At 43.0% G+C, this 21595-nt stretch overlaps 1 protein-coding gene across 4 annotated transcripts in view; it reads right to left on the bottom strand.

The window, feature by feature from the left end:
• The window catches only part of ENTREP2 (endosomal transmembrane epsin interactor 2), a 408260-nt gene that overhangs the window by 22089 nt on the left and 364576 nt on the right, over positions 1-21595 (bottom strand). For all 4 annotated transcript variants that reach the window (XR_012517863.1, XM_074400122.1, XM_039479991.2 and 1 more), the window contains one exon: positions 9689-9796. Coding sequence is in view for 3 of the 4 variants with exons in the window: in XM_074400122.1 (XP_074256223.1) it covers positions 9689-9796 (108 nt within the window). In the remaining variant the exon portion in view is untranslated. The remainder of the gene's footprint in view (positions 1-9688; positions 9797-21595) is intronic.

Here is a 21595-nt window from a genome sequence, read left to right as displayed (position 1 = left end):
GTGGAGCTCTGAGCTGCCCGTTCCTCCAGGTCCCAGCCAGGTCTGCTTACCTGCCTTTATGTTCAGGGCGCTCCTGCCCAGCACCCTCTCTCCCTGTTCCCTCTACCAATGTCCTCAACACATCCTGGCTCCTGAGGGAGCACACACACCTCTCAGTTTTCCAGAAAGACTCAGAAATACAGGGGAGGGCCGGGAAAGAGCGGCTGAGACCCGCACAGTGGTGCAGGGCTGCCAGGCTGCAGGGCTGCCTCAGGGGCAAACTGGGAAGAGGCGCTCCTTCCAGTGGGAGGCCAGGGCACTGGCTGTCATCCCCTGAGCCCAGCACCCCTCTGCAGGGGGTGGCAAAACAGGGCAGTGGGGGCTGGAGCCGTGGCTGGGGGGTTCCTACAGGTTTTTTCCGAGAAAAGAAATTAAGGTTAGCTGATCAGGAAAGAGTGGCCAAAGGCCTTCTACACACTGGCCCACAGTGAGCTTCCTTCCTAATTATGCTCCCTCTATACATTAGCACTTGTCACTTTGAAGGGCTCAGATATGAATAAACACCAGAATGAAGAGTCAGTACAACAAAAGCCACAACTGAGTGCAAGAAATGAAAACTTACTCAGAACAGAGGGTTCACAATAGGGGAAGAAAAGAAACACAGAAACAGCAGGGAGCAGTAAAGCTTCTGTAAAGTAAATCTAGAGAGGTCACGAAGGTGTCACGGGAGGCTGTGACTAAGGACTAAGCATGACTGACATAGAAAGGACATCCCAAAGGGCTGACACTAACACATTTTGCCTGGAACTAAATGTAAACGAAATGATGGAAAACCCAGAAGCGGGCCATGGTGTGGGAGAAGGAGGAAAGTGGACTCACACCAAAGAAACGACAGGGTAAGGAGAAAGTCACAACGGGGACACACAGATGCCAAGAGTCACCTTCCTCTCTAGGGCTGGTGGTTGCCTGGTTAATGAACAAGAAAGTTAAGTAAAGTGGGGAGTCATACACACACACACACACACACACATACACACACACAGAGAGAGAGAGAGAGAGAGAGAAACATAATACATGTACACTTAACCCACCTTACTTTAACTTAAATCCTGTCTACATGGACACATTCATAGAAAGACACACACTATCAAAACAGACTTGAGAAGAAATAAAAAGTGTGACAAGAGAATGAATTAGTAATAATACAACTACCCGCAAGGAAAAGCCCAGGTTAGGATAGCTTCACTGGTGAACTTTGTCAAATATTTACACAAGGGCGGGGCACGGTGCTCATGCCTACTATCCCAGCACTCGGGGAGCCCAAGGAGAGAGGGTCACTTGAGCCTAGGCGTTCGAGACCAGCTTGGGCATCATAGTGAGACCCTGTCTCTACAAAAAAAAAACTGAAAATTAGCCAGGCATAGTGATGTGTGCCTGTAGTTGCAGCTACTTGGGAGGCTGAAGTGGGAGGATCACTTGAGCCCAGGAGGTGGAGGCTGCAGTGAGCCATGATTGCACCTCTACACTCCAGCCAAGGTGACAGAGTGAGACCCTGTCTCAGAAAAAAAAAAAAAGAAAAACAATTAGCCAGGCATGGTGGCTCATGCCTGTAATCCCAGCACTTTGGGAGGCTAACGTGGGCAGACCACCTGAGGTCAGGAGTTTTGAGACCAGCCTGACCGATATGATGAAACCCCGTCTCTGATAAAAACATAAAAATTAGCTGTGTGTGGTGGCGCGTGCCTGTAATCCCAGCTACTAAGAGGCTGAGGCAGGAGAACTGCTTGAACCAGGGAGGTGGAGGATGCAGTGAGCAGAGATGGAGCCACTGTACTCCAGCCTGGGTAACAAAGAGAGACTCTATCTCAACGAACAAACAAACAAAACACCCATCTAATGAATAGTTAAGACCAGTTCTGAATACTATGAAGCCGTAAAAAACGAGTTCATGTCTTTTGTAGGGACATGGGTGAATGTGGAAACCATCATTCTCAGCAAACTGACACAAGAACAGAAAATCAAGCACCACATGTTCTCAACCATAGGTGAGTGTTAAACAATGAGAACACATGGACACAGGGAGGGAAGCATCACACACTGGGGTCTGTTGGTAGGGGGAGGGACAGCAGGGGGTGGGGAGGGTGGGGAGGGATGACATGGGGAGAAATGCCAGATATAGGTGACAAGGGATGGAGGCAGCAAACACACTACCACGTATGTACCTTTGCAACAATCCTGCATGTTCTGCCCATGTACCCCAGAACCTAAAGTACAATAAAAATAAACGAAAACAAAAACCCCAGTTCTTCAAAACAATCTTCCAAAACACAGAAGAGGAAGAAACATTTCCAGACTCATTCTATTAACATAAAAAGGATAACATATCATGACCAAGTGGGATTTATCTCACTAATGCAAGGTTGGTTCAACGTCAGAAAAATCAATCTGTGTAATTCAACCTATTAATAGAATAGAGGACAAAAACCTCACGGTCATCTCAGTAGATCCAGAAAATGCATTTGACAAAATCTAACTTTCTTTTTGATTAAAAAAAAAAAAAAGACCCAACAAACTAGGAATAGAAGAGAACTTTCTGAATCTGATCAACAGCATCTATGAGAAACCCATAGCTAACATACTATTGAATGGTGCAAGATTGGATGCTTCCCCTAGATACAAGCCCACTCTCACCGCTTCTATTCAAGATTGTAACGAAGGTTTCAGCCGGGGCAATTAGAGAAGACAGAAGACATCCAGAGTGAAAGGGAAGGAGTACATCGATTTCTACTTGCAGGTGACATGATTTTGCATGTAGAATGAATCCAGAAAAAAAAGCCCAAAAACAATAAAGCTCATGAGTTCAGCATAGTTTCAGGATACAAGATCGATATGAAAATCATTTATGTTTCTACATTTTAACAATGAACGATCTAAAAATTTAAGATAATGATTCCATTTATGATAGCATCAAGAAGGAGAAGACACTCAGAAATAACAAAAAAGCAAAACTTGTACACTGAAAACCATTAATATAACTGAAAGAAATTAAAGAACATCTAAATGAATGGAAAGGCATCTAATGTCTGTAGGCTGGAAGACCTACTGTTGTTAAGATGACAATACTCCTGAAACTGATCCACAGGTTAACACAATCCTTATCAAAATCCCAGCTGGAGTTTTTGCAGAAGTTGACAAACTGATCCTACAATTAATATGAAATGAAAGGGCACAGAATATCCACAATAGTGTTGAAAAAGAACAGAGCTGGAGGGCTCGCACGTCCAAATGTCGAAACTTACTATGAGGCTACAGCAATCAACACCATGTGGCACTGGCACCAGGACAGACACAGGTCAATGAAATAGAATTCAGAGTCCAGAAGAAAACACATGTATCTATAGTCAACTGATTCTGACTAATGTTACCAAGACCATTCAATGGGGAAAGATTCATTTTTCAACAAAGGGTGTTGGAAACAGAACAAAGCTTGATCCCTTACCTCACACAATATATAACAATGAACTCTAAATGGTCTACAGACCTAAGTGTAGGCCAGAGGTCACGGCTCATACCTGTAATCCCAGCACTTTGGGAGGCCGAGGTGGGTAGATCCCAAGGGCCAGGAGTTTGAAATCAGCCTGGCCAACATGGTGAAACCCCAACTCTACTAAAAAATACAAAAATCAGCTGGGCGCAGTGGTGGGTGCCTGTAATCCCAGTTACTCGGGAGGCTGAGGCAGGAGAATTGCTTGAACCCAGGAGGCGGAGGTTGCGGTGAGCCGAGATCACACTACTGCACTTCAGCCTGGGTGACAGAACATTCTCTGTGTAAGAGCTAAAATTATAAAGCTCTTAGAAGAAAACATCACTTTGGATTAGGCAGTGGTTTCTTAGATGTGACACCACAAGCACAAACAACGAAAGAAAGAAATGGAGAAAGTCAACTGCATCCACATGGAAACTTTTGTGCTTCAAGAGAAAAGATAACCCACAGGTGGGAAAGAAATTTACAAAAGAAAACTCTGACAGGGAGTTGTGCCTAAAATACACAAATAACTTTCATAACTCGGTAATAAGAAGACAAATATGGGAGGCTGAGGCAGGAGAATTGCTTGAGCCTGGGAGGCGGAGGCTGCACTGAGCCAAGATCATGCCACTGCACTCCAGCCTGGGCGACAGAGCGAGACCCTGCCTCAGAAAAAAAAAAAAAAAAAAAAAAAAAAAAAAAAAAAAAAAAGACAAACCAATTTTAAAAATAAGCAAAATGTCTGAAAAACATTTCTGTAGGGAAGATATACAAATAGCCACAAGTACATGAAAATATGTTCAACATCATTAATGATCAGGGAAATGCAAATCCAAACCACAATGAAATACCACTTCACCACCACTAAGATGGTTATAATGAAAAGAAAAATAGTGAATGTTGGTTGTGGATGTGGAGAAACTGGAATGCTCATGGTCTCATGGTGGGAATGTAAAATGGTGCAGCTGCTTTGGAAAACAGTCTTGCAGTTACTCAAAAACAGAGTCATCCTTATGACCCAGCAAGTCCCCTCCAGGATATATAGCCAAGATAAACTAAGACATTATGTCCACACCAAAACTTGTACAAGGATGTTCGTAACAGCATTATGAATAAGAGCCAAGAAGGCAAACAGCCCATATGAACATCTACTGATGAATAAGCAAAATGTGGTATACTGATACAACGGAATCTATTGTTCAGCCGTAAAAAGTAATGAAATGTTGGTACCTGTAGAAACAGGAATGAACCTTGAAAACATCGTGTTAATTGGAAGAAGCCAGACACAAACGGCCACGTATTGTATCACTGAATTTATGTGAAAGGTGGGACAGGCAAATCCATGGATACAGAAAGTAGATTAGTGGTTTCCTGGGGCTGAAGCCTGGAAAGGAAATAGGGGTGAGTGCTGAAGGGTATGGGTTTCTCTTGGGGGATAATAAAAATGCTCTTAAATGGACTGTGGTGAAGGTTTCACAATTCTGTGAATATATTAAAACCACTGATTTTTTTTTTTTTTTGAGATGGAGTCTTGCTGTGTTGCCCAGGCTGGAATGCAGTGGCGTGATCTCGGCTCACTGCAACCTCCGTCTCCCAGGATCAGGCAATGCTCCTGCTTCAGTCTCCCAAGTAGCTGGGATTACAGGCACACGCTACCACACCCAGCTAATTTTTGTATTTTTAGTAGAGATGAGGTTTCCACGTGTTGGCCAGGATGGTCTCGATCTCTTCACCTGGTGATCTGCCCGCCTCAGCCTCCCAAAGTGCTGGGAAAACCTCTGAATTTTAAATGGGGTAATTGTATGATAGGTGAATTGTATGTTAAGACAGCTGTTACCCAATTCCCCATCTCACTGATCCCCAGCAAAAGAAAAACGCTGTATACAGTGTCCCTCTGAATCCACAGGGAATTGCTTCCAGAACCTTTCCTGCCACAGAGTACTAAAATCGGTGAAGGGTGAAATCTTTTATATAAAATGGTGTCTTATTTGCACATAACCTACACACATCCTCCTGTATACTCTGAATCATTTCTCGAATATTTCTAACTCCCAATACAATGTATATGCTATGGAAATAGCTGTTATGGTGCACTGTTTTTTATTTATATTTTTGTTGTTGTTCTGTTATTTTTATTGTGTTTTTTTTCCTTGAATAGTGTCGATCCATGGCTGGCTGAAGTGGGGCTGACTGTACATACATGGATGGACCTTTTTCTGCCCGAGTAAAGACTCTTCTGAGAGTCAGTCTGCTGTGTGGAGTGCCCTGTGGTCTTTCTTACATAAGCTGCACCCATAAGACATAGATCTAACAATGCTTTTCTGTGTTTTTCAAGTGGGGCTACGGCTGAAAGGCACTTGTCAAGCAATGTGCGAGTGGACTCCCTCTAGATTTATGTATTTATTTATTTTTTTGAGAAGGAATCTCACTCTGTCACCCAGGCTGGAGTGCAATGCCACAATCTCAGCTCACCGTAACTTCCGCCTCCCAGGTTCAAGCCATTTTCCTGCCTCAGCCTCCCAAGTAGCTGGAACTACCAGCATGTGCCACTATGCCCGGCTAATTTTTGTATTTTTAGTAGAGACTGGGTTTCACCATGTTGACCAGGCTGGTCTTGAACTCCTGACCCTCAGGTGATCCGCCTGCCTCAGCCTCCCAAAGTGCTGGGATAACAGGCGTAAGCCACTGCGCCCGGCTCCTCCAGACTTTTATCAGCATTTATTGCAACCCCCATAGTTGTCTCACTTGCATCTAAATGGAGAGCAATACATTCAGCAGCACCAAAGTTTCACCAAATCTTTCAAAAGCACTCGATTGTGTTATAACAGAAACAATTATCTTTCTGCACGCATTTCATGGGTTTACACATTACTAGAATATGTAATTACAACAAATGTCACTGGCATAAGCTAGTTAGGAATAGCTACAACTGTCCCTTGGAAAGCTTACAGCCCAGCTTCTTGGAGCGGAAATGGTGCAGGTGTGAAATGCGGAAGCTTCTAGCAGGGATCTGTACTGTGGGCGGCAGGCAGTGTGCTCTGCAGCCACGAGGGAGAACCATGCTTAAATGGCGTGAAGGCTCAGCAGAGGCCAGTTCAGAGAGCTACAGCTGTTTGCACAAAGGCCTCACCATCACACCATCTGCGGCAGCACAACCAAAACCAACACCAGCACCAAAAACAGGAGTCAACTCGAGTATCCACAGATGAAGAAATGGCAAGTAGCCGACATCACATAGTAACTGATACTATGCATCCGTGAAGTCTAACATGATCTTTCCATATGCTGACCTAGAGGAATGTCCGTGACTGTTTCAGGTTATAAAATTCAACTGCAGAGTAATATGAATGACACAATTCCATTTTGGCTAAAAAGAAGGAAGAAAGGAAGAAAGGGAAGGAAGGAAGAAGGGAAGGAAGGAGAGAAAGAGGGAGAGGGAGAAAAATGGAAGACAGACTATTTATATACGTTTATTGAAGCATTAAGAAATCAAGAGAGAAATGGAAGGTTGAGGGTGGGGTGAGGCAGGAGGATCACTTGAGGCCAGAGTTCAACAGCAGCCTCGGCAATACGGCAAGACTCTCTCTACAAAATAAGGAAAAGGGAAAGGGGAAAGGAAAGGAAAAGAAAAGAAAAGAAGGGAGGGAGGGAGGGAGGGAAGGAAAAGAAGGAAAGAGAGGGGGAAGGAAGGAAGGAAGGAGGGAGGGAAGGGAGGGAGGGAAAGATTCACTTCAAAGTGTTAGTGGTGACTGGGGTGGGGGAAGACAGACTGTTAACTTTTTCTTTACATTCTGCTGCATTATTTTACTTGTTTCAGTGATCATATTTTACTTCTTTTATTAAAGTAGACAATGAAATAAAGAAAGTTAAAAAGAGCTTCAGAGGCGTCTTCCTTTCTGGGTTCCATCCCTGAGGGCGTGACCATGACGCTGCTGGGCTTTGCCACTCCTCTAAAAGCATGGTTTGCACAGTCAGCCTGACTCACGCCTCCAACCCACATGGCGAGAGCTGACCTCCATGTGGCCACCGCGTTTCTTCAAAACCCATTCCCACACACAGATAAGTGGGCTCATCCCATCAGCAGCAAGTGTGCACAGCAGGGTACACACTCGATCTTCTTTGGAGCTGAGGCAACGGGGACCCACAGGCAGTGATGTGTCCAAGATCATGCCAGTCCCACAGGGTGCCATGGCCACCCAGCAGCAGCTCCCTTTTGCCTCCCCCATGACTCTGAAGCCTGGCAGCAGAATCAGGGTGTCATCAGGGGAGCAGAGCCTTGGGCTCCCACCACACCGTCATCCAGTGCAAAGGACATGCTGGCAGGAAGTCTGCTATTTCTGCTTCCAAGCCAGGGGTGTGAGGCAAACTCACCCACAGAGTACTCGGTGGTGAAACAACCAGGGCTTCTGAAAGCAGCCAATGTCACCGCAGCCTGCCATTCCCATGCATGGTATTTTCTGCTGGTAAAGAGCCTCAGCCACTGTGTCTGTAGGCATTGCTGAGACATCCCAGTGACAGACTGATAGTCCCTGCACATTTCAAATCAAAACAGATCACAGGTATTAGGGATCCTCAGGCACCCCATGTGTTCCATTTCACAGGTGAGGAAACCGAGGCACAGGCAGGTTCAGTGAGATGCCCTGAATCACCTGCCTCGTATGCAGAAGAGGTGGGACTCAGACCCGGGCATGCCTGGCTTCGGACCCACAGCTCCAGGCCTGCTCACGCCCCACCCATCACAACTACAGAGTGACTCTGCACGCTGCTGTGATCACTGTGTACGCTCTCACATCGAGAATTTACTTTATTCTTATTTAGTCGGTAATTTTCATTTTAATGCATAAAACCAGGAGAATGCAAACTTTTAGCCTGTACATGCCTTTAGTTCTGTAAGTTTGGTGAAACTGATGTGATATTTACAGATCAATAGTAAAATCTGCTGAGGTGAGGAGAAGCCCCAGGTATTTAACCTTTGCTTTACAGAACACACTGGAGAAAATTGCCAACATGAGGCCCCGATGAACAAGGGCAGAAGTTCATGGCTACCGAAGAGCTGCTTAATTAGATGCCTTTCAGAAAACTGTAGCCTCCCAGAAAGGGCAGCCTGGCTGTGACAGCTGTGTGGATATACACCAGGAGGGAGAGACTCCCGTGGCATGCAATTAGGACCAATGAATTTTTAACGTCTTGGTAATGATGCTCTCTGGCCCTATATCTTGATCAACTGATGTTGACTGCCACAGGGTGAATGATAACGAAGAGCACATAAAAAACTCTCTATAAAAACAAGCTGCCTTTTCTTGCATAAGATGCATAAAACATTGCATGGGAAGCAGGGTAGGTCTCAAAGGGGCAAACTGAGAGACAGAGACAGAGGCAGAAAGACAGAAAGACACACATGGAGACACACACACACACACACACACACACACACACACACACACACACACACAAACGCGTGCGCGCGCGCGGGCACGCAGCTATTCCTACCCTTACCATGGAAGAATAGTATCTTCTCATCAATTTCTCTTTATTGTACTCAGTAGCATTCTGATCAGTAGGCTGTGTTCCATTCACATTGAAACAGGAAGAGCCTTCAATAACCCACATATTATAACATATGTTAGTGAACCATGCTCCTGGCCTCTTTGCTGCCCCTGGGAGCAGCAGGTCTTCCTGTGTACGACCCTGGGCAGAGGGCCAAATGATGACCAGTGACTGGCTGCTGGAGTATGAGCTCAGGGTTCATTAGCAAATTAAAAATGCACAGGCTGGCAATTTTCCAGTGAGAAAAGAACTGATCTAACACTCCTAAACTTCCTGGATTAAAAGAGAATTCTGAAGCCAGAGAAAGACACCTTGCTTTGGAGGTGCTGGTCCAGGGGACATCCAGGGCTGCAGGAATTTCACTACACTACTCAAGGGCACACACCAGGGGCCATCCTAAAGAACATGACAGCGGCAGAACTCTGTCAATATGGAGCTCCAGTACCACCTAAAATACACACATCAGCGGCACGACGCATGCAGATGCCTGGTCTTCCAGAGGGCAACACAAGGTGATCTCCAGGTGTCATGCACTGTCAGGGGCCATCGTCCTCACTGCATTGGGCTGAAGCCAGAAGCGTCCACTCCTGCACTGGTTTCAAACTGGGTAGAGGAGGAGGGGATCGGGCCACTCACCATCTGCAGGACGTCGGAGGAGACCATCTGCATGCAGCACATGGCTGTGGCCAGCGCACACACGATCGTGGACAGGACGTTGAGGGCGCACACGCTGAAGAGGAGATCCTGCGAGGAAAGGTGCAGGAGAACGTCAGCCTCATCCCGAAATCCCAGAGGGCAGAGTCCTCAGCCCTCCTGCTAGGACCCAGAACGAGCCAGGCTGACTGCCACCTACTTCACAGAGGTTTTGTTTTGTGTGTCTATGTTTTCTCATAATCAAAATTGGCCTTTCATAGAAACACATTCGTTTGTTCCTTTCCAATGCTGATCAAACTGTTCATAATATTCAACGATGTGTTTTACAATTTTGGTAATTATTAGGTAGGCAATAACATGTCTAAGAAAATCCTAAGATGGCCAACATTTAAGGAGGTAGGCAATTTTTTTTTTTTTTTTTTTGAGACGGAGTTTCGCTCTTGTTACCCAGGCTGGAGTGCAATGGCGCGACCTCGGCTCACCGCCACCTCTGCCTCCTGGGTTCAGGCAATTCTCCTGCCTCAGCCTCCTGAGTAGCTGGGACTACAGGCACGCGCCACCATGCCCAGCTGATTTTTTTAATTTTTAGTAGAGACGGGGTTTCACCATGTTGACCAGGATGGTCTCGATCTCTTGACCTCGTGATCCACCCGCCTCGGCCTCCCAAAGTGCTGGGATTACAGGCGTGAGCCACTGCGCCTGGCCACAAGAGGTGGGCAATTTTTATCAATCACAACCTGTAACTCAAGTGAAACTTTTTATCTTGAGATAATTGTATATTGACATGCAATTGTAAGAAATCCTACAGAGAGATCCAGGATACCCTTTACTGGTTTTCTCTCAGTGGTGACATCTGGCAAATCTGTAGTTCAGTGTCACAGCCAGGATACTGACACTGGTACAGTCAGAATAAAGAAAAGTCCCATCACCTCACGGGTCCCCCCAGGGCTGACCTTTCATAGACACATTCACCTCTTTCCCTGCTCCGCACTCAACCCCCGGTTCCGATCCCCTGTCAATCACTAGTCTGTTCTCCATTTTTTATAATTTTGTCATTTCAAGAATGTTGCATAAGTGGACTGCACAGCATGTAACCTTTCAGAACTGGCTTTTTCCACTCAGCATAATTCCCTTTAGACTCATCCATGTTGTTGCATGTATCATTAGTTCACTCCTTTTTATTGCTGAGTAGTATTCCACGGTATGCATGTACCACATTGGTTTAATCCTAAACAACTGAAGAATATCTGGGTTTTTGGTATTGCAGTTTTCCAGAGCTGGGCTATTACAAATAAAGCTGCTGTGAACCTTTGTGTACAGGTTTTTGTGTGAAAGTAAATTTTTATTTCTCCAAGATAAATATCCACGAGTATGAATGCTGATTTTTACAGTAATTGCATGTTTAGTTTTATTTTAAAAACTGCAAAAATGCCTTCTAGAGTGTTTGAACCATTTTTAATTCCCACTAGCAGTGTATGAGTGATCGGGTTTCTCTGTATGATTGCCAACATGTGCTGTCACTGTTTGCATTTTAGCTATTCTCACCCCTTCATAAATAATGATACCCCTTCATAAAAGATTTTAATTTGTATTTCCCTGATGCTAATGATGTCAAAAATCTTTTCATGTGCTTATTTGCCATCTGGAGATCCTCTCTGGACAAATGTCTGTTCATGTCTTTTGCCCATTTTCTATTTGTAATGTTTGCTTTTTTTTTTTTTTTTTTTTTTTTTTAAACCGTTTAGTTATGAGAGTTCTTTGTGTATTCTAGGTACTAGCCCTTTGTCAGATAGGTGGTTTGGAAATATTTTCTCCCAGACTGTAGCTTGTCTTTTCATGTTTCATACAGAGTCTTAGTCAGCTGAGGCTATTACAAAAATGCCATAGACCAAGTGGCTCTAACAACAAACAGTCATTTCTCGCAGCCTGCTGGATTCTGCTAAGGGCCTACTTTCTGGTTGCAGATGGCTGATGTCTTGCTGTATCCTTGCTTAGTGAAAAGATGGCAGGGGAGCTTCTTAAGTATATGTTTTATATATATCAGGAGGTCAATTCAAAGTTGTACCTAAAATAGCAAGGTCTCTTTCTTTTTGAGAGAGAGTCTTACTTTGTCACCCAGGCTAGAGTGCAGTGGCATGATCTTGGCTCACTGCAACCTCCATCTCCCAAGTTCAAGTGATTCTTCTGCCTCAGCCTCCTGAACAGCTGGGATTACAGGTGCCTGCCACCACATCCAGCTAATTTTTGTATTTTTAGTAGAGACAGGGTTTCACTGAGTTGGTCAGATGACTTCAAACTTCTGACCTCAGGTGATCCACCTGCCTCAGCCTCCCAAAGTGCTGACATGACAGACGTGAGCCACCACACCAAGTCAATAGCCACATCTCATAATGTACCATTGCTAAAATATAAACAATACCTTTACTTTGTCCTCAATCTAGAAATTTCATTTTTATTGACCACATAGTCCACTATCATTTGAATGAATACCCTTTTAAAAACAATATTAATTTTACATATGCTACCAAATGAAACTACTCACAGACAGAAACAACTCAGACCTTTGTTTGCACATGCATCATGAGGCAGCCTTGCTTTGTCTCATAAAACGTATTCATCTGAAACACATGCCAGAAAGACTTTTTCCCTCCAGCTTGTTTAAATGCTTGGTGTTTTTCTAAGTAATCGCATACCACCTGGTATTGTGTTTGTGTTTCTTCAGAATTCTTTTCTGGCTTAAATAATGCCTTTATCTCTGCTTTTTTTTTTCTTTTTTTTAATAGAGGGAGTCTCACTCTGTCCCCCAGGCTATGCCTCAGCCTCTCAAGTAGCCAAACTACAGGCTCGCACCACCACTCCTGTCTAATTTTTGAATTTCTTTTTTGGAGAGCAGTAGTTTCACCATGTTGGCCAGGCTATCTCTGCTTTTTGACAGCTTTATCAGAATCCTTTATCAACACTGAAATCCACATTCTATAAAATCCCTTAATGGCTGGGCACAGTGACTCACACATGCAATCCTAGTACTTTGGGAGGCTCAGGCAGGTGGATCACGAGGTCAGGAGTTCAAGACCAGCCTGGCCAAGATGGTGAAACCCCATCTCTACTAAAAATACAAAACTTAGCCCAACACAGTGGCAGGCACCTGTGATCCCAGCTACTCAGGAGGCTGAGGCAGGAGAATCGCTTGAACCCGAGGGTTTGAAGTTGCAGTGAGCTGAGATCGCACCACTGCAGTGTAGTCTGGGCAAGAGTGCGACTCCCACAAAAAAAAAAAAAAAAAAAAGTTATTCAAAATGGCAAATGTGTAAAGAAGGCAAAAAAAAAAAAGGTTATTCAAAATGGCAAATGTGTAAAGAAGGCAGGTCTTTCATTGCGGATATTGAGTTTTGCTGCTGGACATTCTGATGTTATTAGCATTTTGATGATATTAATGCTAATATAGTGAAGGAAGCTATGTATATAATGAACTAAAACAAACACAAGAGAAAAAAAGCAGTTTTAGATACTTAGGCAAAGCTACAAATAATAAATTATTTTTTAAATCTCTCCATTTCAAGTAAATTATGGATATTAATAATACAGTTAACAGAGAAAGGTGACAGCCATGACAACTTACATATGCCTACATGTTAAGAACATTAAGAGTTTAGGACATTGAGCCAGTCTGTGGTGGCTCACACCTGTAATCCCAGCACTTTTGGAGGTTGAGGCTGGCAGATCACCTGAGATCAGGAGTTCAAGACCAGCCTGGCCAACATGGTGAAACCCTGTCTCTACTAACAATACAAAAATTAGCCGGGCATGGTGGCAGGCACCTATAATCCCAGCTACTCAGGACGCTGAGGCAGGAGAATCACTTGAACCTGGAAGGTGGAGGTTGTAGTGAGCTGAGATCACGTCACTGTACTCCAGTCTGGGCAATAGAGTGACTCCATCTCAAAAAAAAAAAAAAAAAAGAATTCAGAATATTGATACCGTTGCTTGCTGGACAAAATGAGGAAAAACTGTCTTACATTTATTTCTGCTAGTTCATTCACTAGCTTTTTTCCCCCTATACTGTCTTCTCTCTTTGCATAAAGAAAGAGGTCCCATGGGAGGCCATTATCAGCTAAGATATAATTATAGAAGGTATAATGATAAGGAGAGTTCCACAGCATAAAACAGAAGTGATGAGGAAATATCCAGCAATAGCCCTGCATGTGCTAATAATTACAAGGGATGGGGGTTGGGCTTTATATGAATTATTCTCTTAAATGCCTGCACCATTTATTCTTTATTGCCTTGTGATGATAGACATTGGTCATGGAGCTGATGTTCCTTACAGATCTATGTTGGGAGAGGCCATCTGCCATGGGCCCTGAGCACACCCTCAAGTTTCTGCTGGATATGCCAAGAATGTAAGGCCTTGACTTTTCTTTACCCAATTCATTTCCCAGGGCTGTGTTTCCACCAAGAAATCTTGAGTAATGAGGGAATGTCTCCCCTAGACAAAGTGTAGATTTACTACAAGGACAGGGATTCCCGGTCTCAGTGTTCCTTCCCAGTAACGCAGCTCAGCATACATGTGCAGGCATCCATGGTGGGCTCTTAGCATCACCCTGAGACCTCAGCACATGGGGAACTGACACATACTAGCTTAGAGCTCTGGATACTGCTTTTGCCATGAGTAATAAGGTCCCTTGTCTCTGAACCAGGACTCTCATGTCTTTTTGCCAGAAAAGTAAGAGTAAGCAGTAAGAGACTAGTTTGTTAGCTTGAAAGCAGGCTAACAGCTCAGACCCTTCAGTTCCTGGAAGTTTACTTCCACCTCCATCTTGTGAGAATGTCAAAAGCAGAGACCAAGTCTTTTGCTACATATAGTAGAATATCTCATTCAAAAAGAAAAGAAATAAAAACAACAACAAAAAGCATATCTCATTCACAATAGGTGGTTGCTAAATATTTGAAATATTACAGGACATCTCACTGTTCTCTTCTGAATTGTAAGTTCAGACTGGAAGGAAATTATATGCATAATTTCCAAGTTTCCAACCATACACAGAAAATTCACCTTGACCTTTAAATAAAATAATGCAGCACACACAGGATCATGAGGATGGGAGGCAGGACTAGATTGCAGCTCCGGACAGAGCAGTGTAAAGAGGCTTGCACTGTAAATTTTAGCTCCAGATTGACTGCAAGAACAAACCAGCAATCCCAAGAGGATCCACAAACCTTCTGAAGGAAGCAGACTGCTCCTGCAGGACTCAGAAGACACCCTAATACTGTGAGTACCCGAAGAGTGGAAATGGGAAAGGGAGAGCGTCCTCTCCCAAACACACACCCCACAGGAGAAAATGCAGGTCTGCTTGCGAGAGAAGTTTCCAACTTTACCTGTAGCTGAGTCAGTTTAGAGAGTCGAGCAAAATAAGTAGAGGAGGCAGTGGGAAATGCCCTGGAAGCCCCCAGGTCCCCAAGTAGGCCATTCGTGCCTGGCACCACAGGGATCCACCAGAAGGGCTGCCAGAGGAGCAGGGGTAAAGCTCAACAGGGAGAAGAAAATCTCTAGCTCAACTTTGTAACAGGGTAAGAAGCCTCCTGGCCAGAACTCAGGGGAGGGCGCAAATCTGGTGTGCAGACTCTCCAAAGGCTGGGGAACAAGCCCCTTCTTTCACAGCTGGGAGGTGGGTAGTCTGGGGCAAGTTCTCAAGTCCCTCTTGCCCACTGCCTGGAAAGAGACATGGGGCTGTTGGTGGGGGACTGGTAGGAGTGAGACTAGCCCTTTGGTTTATGTGGGAGCTGGGTGAGGCCTGTGACTACTGGCTTTCCACCACTTCCCTGACAACGTGCATGACTCAGCAGAGACAGCCATACTCCTCCTAGGTACATGACTCCAGTGACCCGGGACTCTCACACCCATCCCCCACAGGAGTCCAGCAAGACCTGCCCAAGGAGAATCTGAGCTCAGATATGCCTAGCCCTGCCCACATCTGATGGGCCTTCCCTAACCACTGTGGTAGTAGAAGACAAAGGACATATAATCTTGTGCGTTCTACTGCCCACCCCACCACTGGTTCCTCTCCACACTACTACAGCTGATGTTTTCTGGAAAATGCACCTCCCAGCAGGAGGCCAACCAGCACAAAAATAGAGTATTAAACCACCAAAGCAAACAACCCTCACAGAGTCCATTGCACACCCACTAACACCTCCACTGGAACAGGTTCTGGTTATCCATGGCTGAGAGACCCACAGACAGTTCACAGCACAGGACTCTGTGCAGACAACCCCTAGAACAATCCTGGAGCCAGGTAGACTTGCTGGGTGGCCAGACCCAGAAGAGAGACAACTTTCACGGCAGTGCGGCTCACAGGAAGCCACATCCATGGGAAAAGGAGAAGAGTACTACATCAAGGAAACACCCTATGGAACGAAAGAATCTGAACAACAGACTTAAGCCCTAGACCTTCCCTCTGACAAAGCCGATCCAAATGAGAAAGAACCAGAAAACCAACCCTGGCAATATGACAAAACAAGGCTCTTTAACACCCCCACAAAATCATACTAGTTAACCAGCAATGGATCCAAAACAAGAAAAAATCCCTGATTTACCAGGAAAAGAATTCAGGAAGTTAGTGATCAAGCTAATCAGGGAGGCACCAGAGAAAGGTGAAGCCAAAGTCAAGGAAATCCAAAACATGATACAAGAAGTGAAGGGAGAAATAGATAAGGAAATAGATAACTTAATGAAAAAAAAAAACAATAAAAAATCTAGGAAAACTTGGACACACTAATAGTAATGCAAAATGCTCTGGAAAGTCTCAGAAATAGAACTGAACAAGTAAAAAAAAAAAAAAAAGAAATTCAGAGCTCAAAGACAAGGTCTTCAAATTAATCCAATCCAAAAAAGACATAGAAAAAAGCAAAAGAAAATATGAACAAAGCCTTGAAGAAGTCTGAGATTATGTTAAATGACCAAACCTAAGAATAATTAGTGTTCCTGAGGAAGAAGAGAAATCTAAAAGCTGGGAAACATATTTGAGAGACTAACTGAGGAAAAATTCCACGGCCTTGCTAGAGACCCAGAAATCCAAGTATAAGAAGCACAAAGAACACCTGGGAAACTCACTACAAAAAGATAATCACCTAGGCACACTGGCATCATGTTATCCAAAGTGAAGACAAAGGCAAGAATTATAAGAGGTATGACATAGCAGCACCAGGTAACCTATAAAGGAAAAAAAAAAAAAAAAAAAAAAACTCGTCAGGTTAACAGCAGATTTCTCAGCAGAAACCCTACAAGCTAGAAGGGATTTGGGCCCTGCCTTCAGCCTCCTCAAACAAAACAACTGTCAGCCAAGAATTTTGAATCCAGCAAAACTAAGCATCATATATGAAGGAAAGATACAGACTGTTTTTGAAAAACACAGTTTGTTTTCGAAGAAACAAATGCTGAGACAATTCACCACTACCAAGCTACCACTACAAGAACTGCTAAAAGGAGCTCTAAATCTTGAAACAGATCCTGGAAATGCATCAAAACAGAACCTCTTTAAAGCAGAAATGCCATAGGCTCTATAAAATAAAAATACAAGTTAAAAAGCAAAAATAAAAAAACCCACAAAACCAAAGTACACAGGCAATAAACAGCACGATGAATGCAATGGTACCTCATATTTCAATTCTAACTTTGAATGTAAATAGTATAAACATTCCACTTATAAGACACAGAACCGCAGAATGGGTAAGAACTCACCAACCAACTATATGCTGCCTTCAGGAGACTTACTTAACACATAAGGACTCACATACACTTAAAGTAAAGGGGTGGAAACAGGCGTTTCACACAAATAGACACCAAAGGCAAGCAGGTGTAACTATTCTTATATCAGAGAAAGAAGGAACCCTCCCTAATTCATTCTATGAGGCCAGCATCATCCTACTACTAAAACCAGGAGAGGACATAAGCAAAAAAGAAAACTACAGACTGATATTCTTGATGAACATAGATGCTAAATCCTTAAAAAAACACTACCTAACCACATCCAACAACATATCAAAAAGATAAGCCACCACAATCAAGCGGGTTTCATACCAGGGATGCAGGGATGGTTTAACATATGGGAGTCAATAAAAGTGATATACCACATAAACAGAATTAAAAATCACATGAACATCTCAATAGACGCAGAAAAAGCATTTCACAAAACCCAGCATTGCTTTATGATTACAACTCTCAATTGGCATACATGGGACATACCTCAAGGTCATAAAAGCCATCTATGACAAAACCACAGCCAACATAATACTGAATAGGGAAAAACTGAAAACATTCCCTCTGAGAACTGAAATAAGACAAGGATGCCCACTCTCACCACTCCTCTTCAACACAGTACTGGAAGTCCTAGTCAGAGCAATCAGACAAGACAAAGAAAGGGCATCCAAATTGGTAAAGAGGAAGTCAAACTGTCACTGTTTGCTGATGATATGATCATTTACCTTGAAACCCCTAGAGACTCTACCAGAAAGCTCCTAGAACTGATAAAAGATTTTAGCAAGGTTTCTAGATACAAGATCAATGTACACAAGTCAGTGGCTCTTCTATACACCAACAGCAACCAAGCAGAGAATCAAATCAAGAATTGAACCCCTTTACAATAGCTGCAAAAAAATAAAATAAAAAACTTAGGAATATACCTAACCAAGGAATCTGAAGATCTCTACAAGGAAAATTACAAAACACTGCTGAAAGTAATCATAGATGACACAAATAAATGGAAACATCCCATGCTCATGGATGGGTAGACTCAATATTGTGAAAATGACCATACTGCCAAAAAGCATTCCACAAATTCATTGGAACTCCTCCCACTACCATCATCATCCTTCACAGAATTAGAAAAAAAAAATTCTAAAATTCATACAGAACCAAAGAAAGAGCTCACATAGGCAAAGCAAGACTAAGCAAAAAGAACAAATCTGAAGGCATCACACTACCTGCTTTCAAACTATATAATGAGGCCATAGTTTCCAAAGCAGCATGGTACTGGTATAAAAATAGGCACATAGACCAATAGAACAAAATAGAGAACCCAGAAATAAACTCAAATACTTATAGCTAACTGATCTTCCACAAAGCAAACAAAAACATAAAGTGGGGAAAGGACACCTTTTTCAACAAATGGTGCTGGACAATTGGCAATCCACATGTAAGAGAATGAAACTGGATCCTCGTCTCTCACCTTATGGAAAAGGTAAGCGATTTATCGAGAAATCTGTGTAAGCTATAATTTCAAGAGGCAAATACCGATTTATAATCCCTAAAAATGTCGATGGATTTTGGCCTTGCTTTGGCCACTCAGGCACTACCAGTAACACAAGTGCTGCTCCAGGAGGGTAGGATTGCTCCCCACAGGGTGCCTGCTGTCTGCTCAGTGGCACTTTTAACTCTGGGCAAGGGTCCAGGAGGAAGTTCACTCTCCATGAGGGTTCGGAACTGCACTCTGGTAATTGAAAACCTGGCCTTCGTCTTCTGAAACAATAGCTTCTACCCTTTAATTGATGGCTGTAAATTGCCTGAATGATCATCTGTGTAAACAATTGTAGACTATTTTCTTATGGTTCTATGAAGTTTTAAGAAGAAAACTATTTGCCATTTTTGTGATATTCAAGGCAAAGTAACGAGGCAAAAAAATGTCTGTGTGTGTATACACATATGTATGTATCTTTGAGTGTGTATGTTTGAGATAGATTATATATATACATATATATGCATATATACATAAAGAAAACTTTCCTATAAATTCTGGATTTCTAAAAACTCACTGTGATCCTAATGAGTCAACATTAAAACAATGTTGAACAAAACACCATTTAAAAATATCTGGCTTTACCCTAAATTTATGGGAATGAAAAAAATAAACATGCATTATCAAGAAATGTTTGGGAAAAAAAAGGCTTTGCAGACATCAAAATGTACTAAATCTACAATAATAGTATAAGGTGGCATCAGTAAAGGAACAGAATAGAGAGGCCAGCTCGAGATACTGCTACAATAAAAGAAGCACGTCATATTACTTGTGTTGGGATAACTGGCTGTCTTTAAAAAACAAGTAAGACAGCTCTAGTTGTAAAAAGAAGAGAGGAAAATTGTTCTTCGTGAATCTAGAAGCAAAAGTCCTAAACAAAATATGAACAAACTAAACAGCGGCATTTTAAAAAACATACTATGACCAAATGTAGTTTATTCCAATATGACAAAGATGTTTTAACATAAAGTAATTTATTAATGGAATTCACTATATTAAATGAGAGAAACTGTATGATAATCTCAATAGATGCAAAATAGTAGTTGCTATTTCAACACTAGTGTAAAAGCCTCTAATAAACTTGAAATAGGAGCTCCCTTAACGCAAGAAACCCTACAGCAAACATCTGGAAGGAGATGGGGATTGCTGCCAATATCACTTCTCTTCGACATGGGTCCCAGTCATTGGAAAAGACAGGCAAAAGAAGCAAACTGTGTTCAAACTAGGAAGGAATAAAAACCGTCCAAGATGATATGATTATTCACACAGAAAACTCAATAACATTTCCAAATATTTACAAGTAAATATGACAGTTGTGCAATACTGCTGCATATACAATCAATATGTAAAATTCACTCACTAGCAACAAACAGCAAGTACAAGTTTTTTAAAGATATGATTTACAATAGCCAAAAAATATAAAGTAGCCAAGAGTAAATATAGAATTAGATGGAAAAATAGGTTGAGAACAAATAAATAGACATGGTAGTCATGACTAGGAAGATTCAATGCTGTAAATACATTAATTCTTTCCAAATTAACTTATAAATCCAATGAAGTTCTAATAAAGACCACAACAAGGCTTTGTGTGTGTGTTGTGTGTGTGTGTGTACAGTCTGTGACAGGATAATTTTAAATTTTTCTCTCTCTCCCCCTGCCCCCCTGCACCATGTGAGGACACAGTGAGAAGGCTTCCCTTTGTAAAACACGAAGGGCATGCCCGCCAGAACTTGATCACGCTGTCACTCAGACGTGTAGCCTCCTGACTGTGAGAAATGTCTGCTGTTTACACCACCCCACCTAAAGCATTCTGTTATAGCAACCTGTCTTAGTCTATTTTCTGCTGCTGTAACAGAGTAGCACAGACTGGGTAAAGAATAGAAGTGTATTTGGCCCACAGTTCTGGAGGCTGGGAAGTCCAAGAGCATGGGGCCAGCATCTGGTGGGGGTCATCCTGTGGTGGAAGGTGGAAAGTGGAAGGCAGAAAGCTGAAGTGAGTGTGTGAGACAAAGAGAGAGGCACCAGGGGCCAGACTCCCTTTATACAACCCCCTCTCACCATAATGAACTCTCTCCCACGATAATGACAACCATACTTGAGTGCTCCACCCTCATGACCCAATCACCTCTTATTAAACTCAACCTCCCAACACTGACTGGTGCATTGAGGATTATGTTTCCAATGGAGAACTATTCAAACCAACGGCACAGCCTGAACTGATCAAGAGAGTGAGCTTTTCTGTTTTCTATCATTAAACCATCCAAAACACCGTTAGTCCTCTGATTGCAGGTCCAGCTGTCCTGGGCAGTTCAACATTTCCTATTTTGAGGAATGCAGGTTTACCTATAAAAGACACCTGTGACAGAGTCACCCTCATGCACATCCTGGACACTCTGCTGCTTGTTCACCCCTGTGCATTCTGGGAATGTAACATGCAAGACAATCCCAAGCCAGGCACAGGTGCTGCATCTGCTGTGGGCTCCTGTCTCCCTCCTCCCCACAGCAAGAAAACACAAGGAAGGTATTTTTTCCAAAGTACTGTTTTGTTTCCCAAGTTTCTAATTTTGACACAATGAACATATTTTATTTATATTAGCAA

The sequence above is a fragment of the Saimiri boliviensis genome, chromosome 5, assembly GCF_048565385.1.
Source record: "Saimiri boliviensis isolate mSaiBol1 chromosome 5, mSaiBol1.pri, whole genome shotgun sequence".
Taxonomy (NCBI): domain Eukaryota; kingdom Metazoa; phylum Chordata; class Mammalia; order Primates; family Cebidae; genus Saimiri; species Saimiri boliviensis.
Note: the sequence above shows the minus strand (reverse complement) of the source record. Positions and strands in the feature narration are given on the sequence as shown.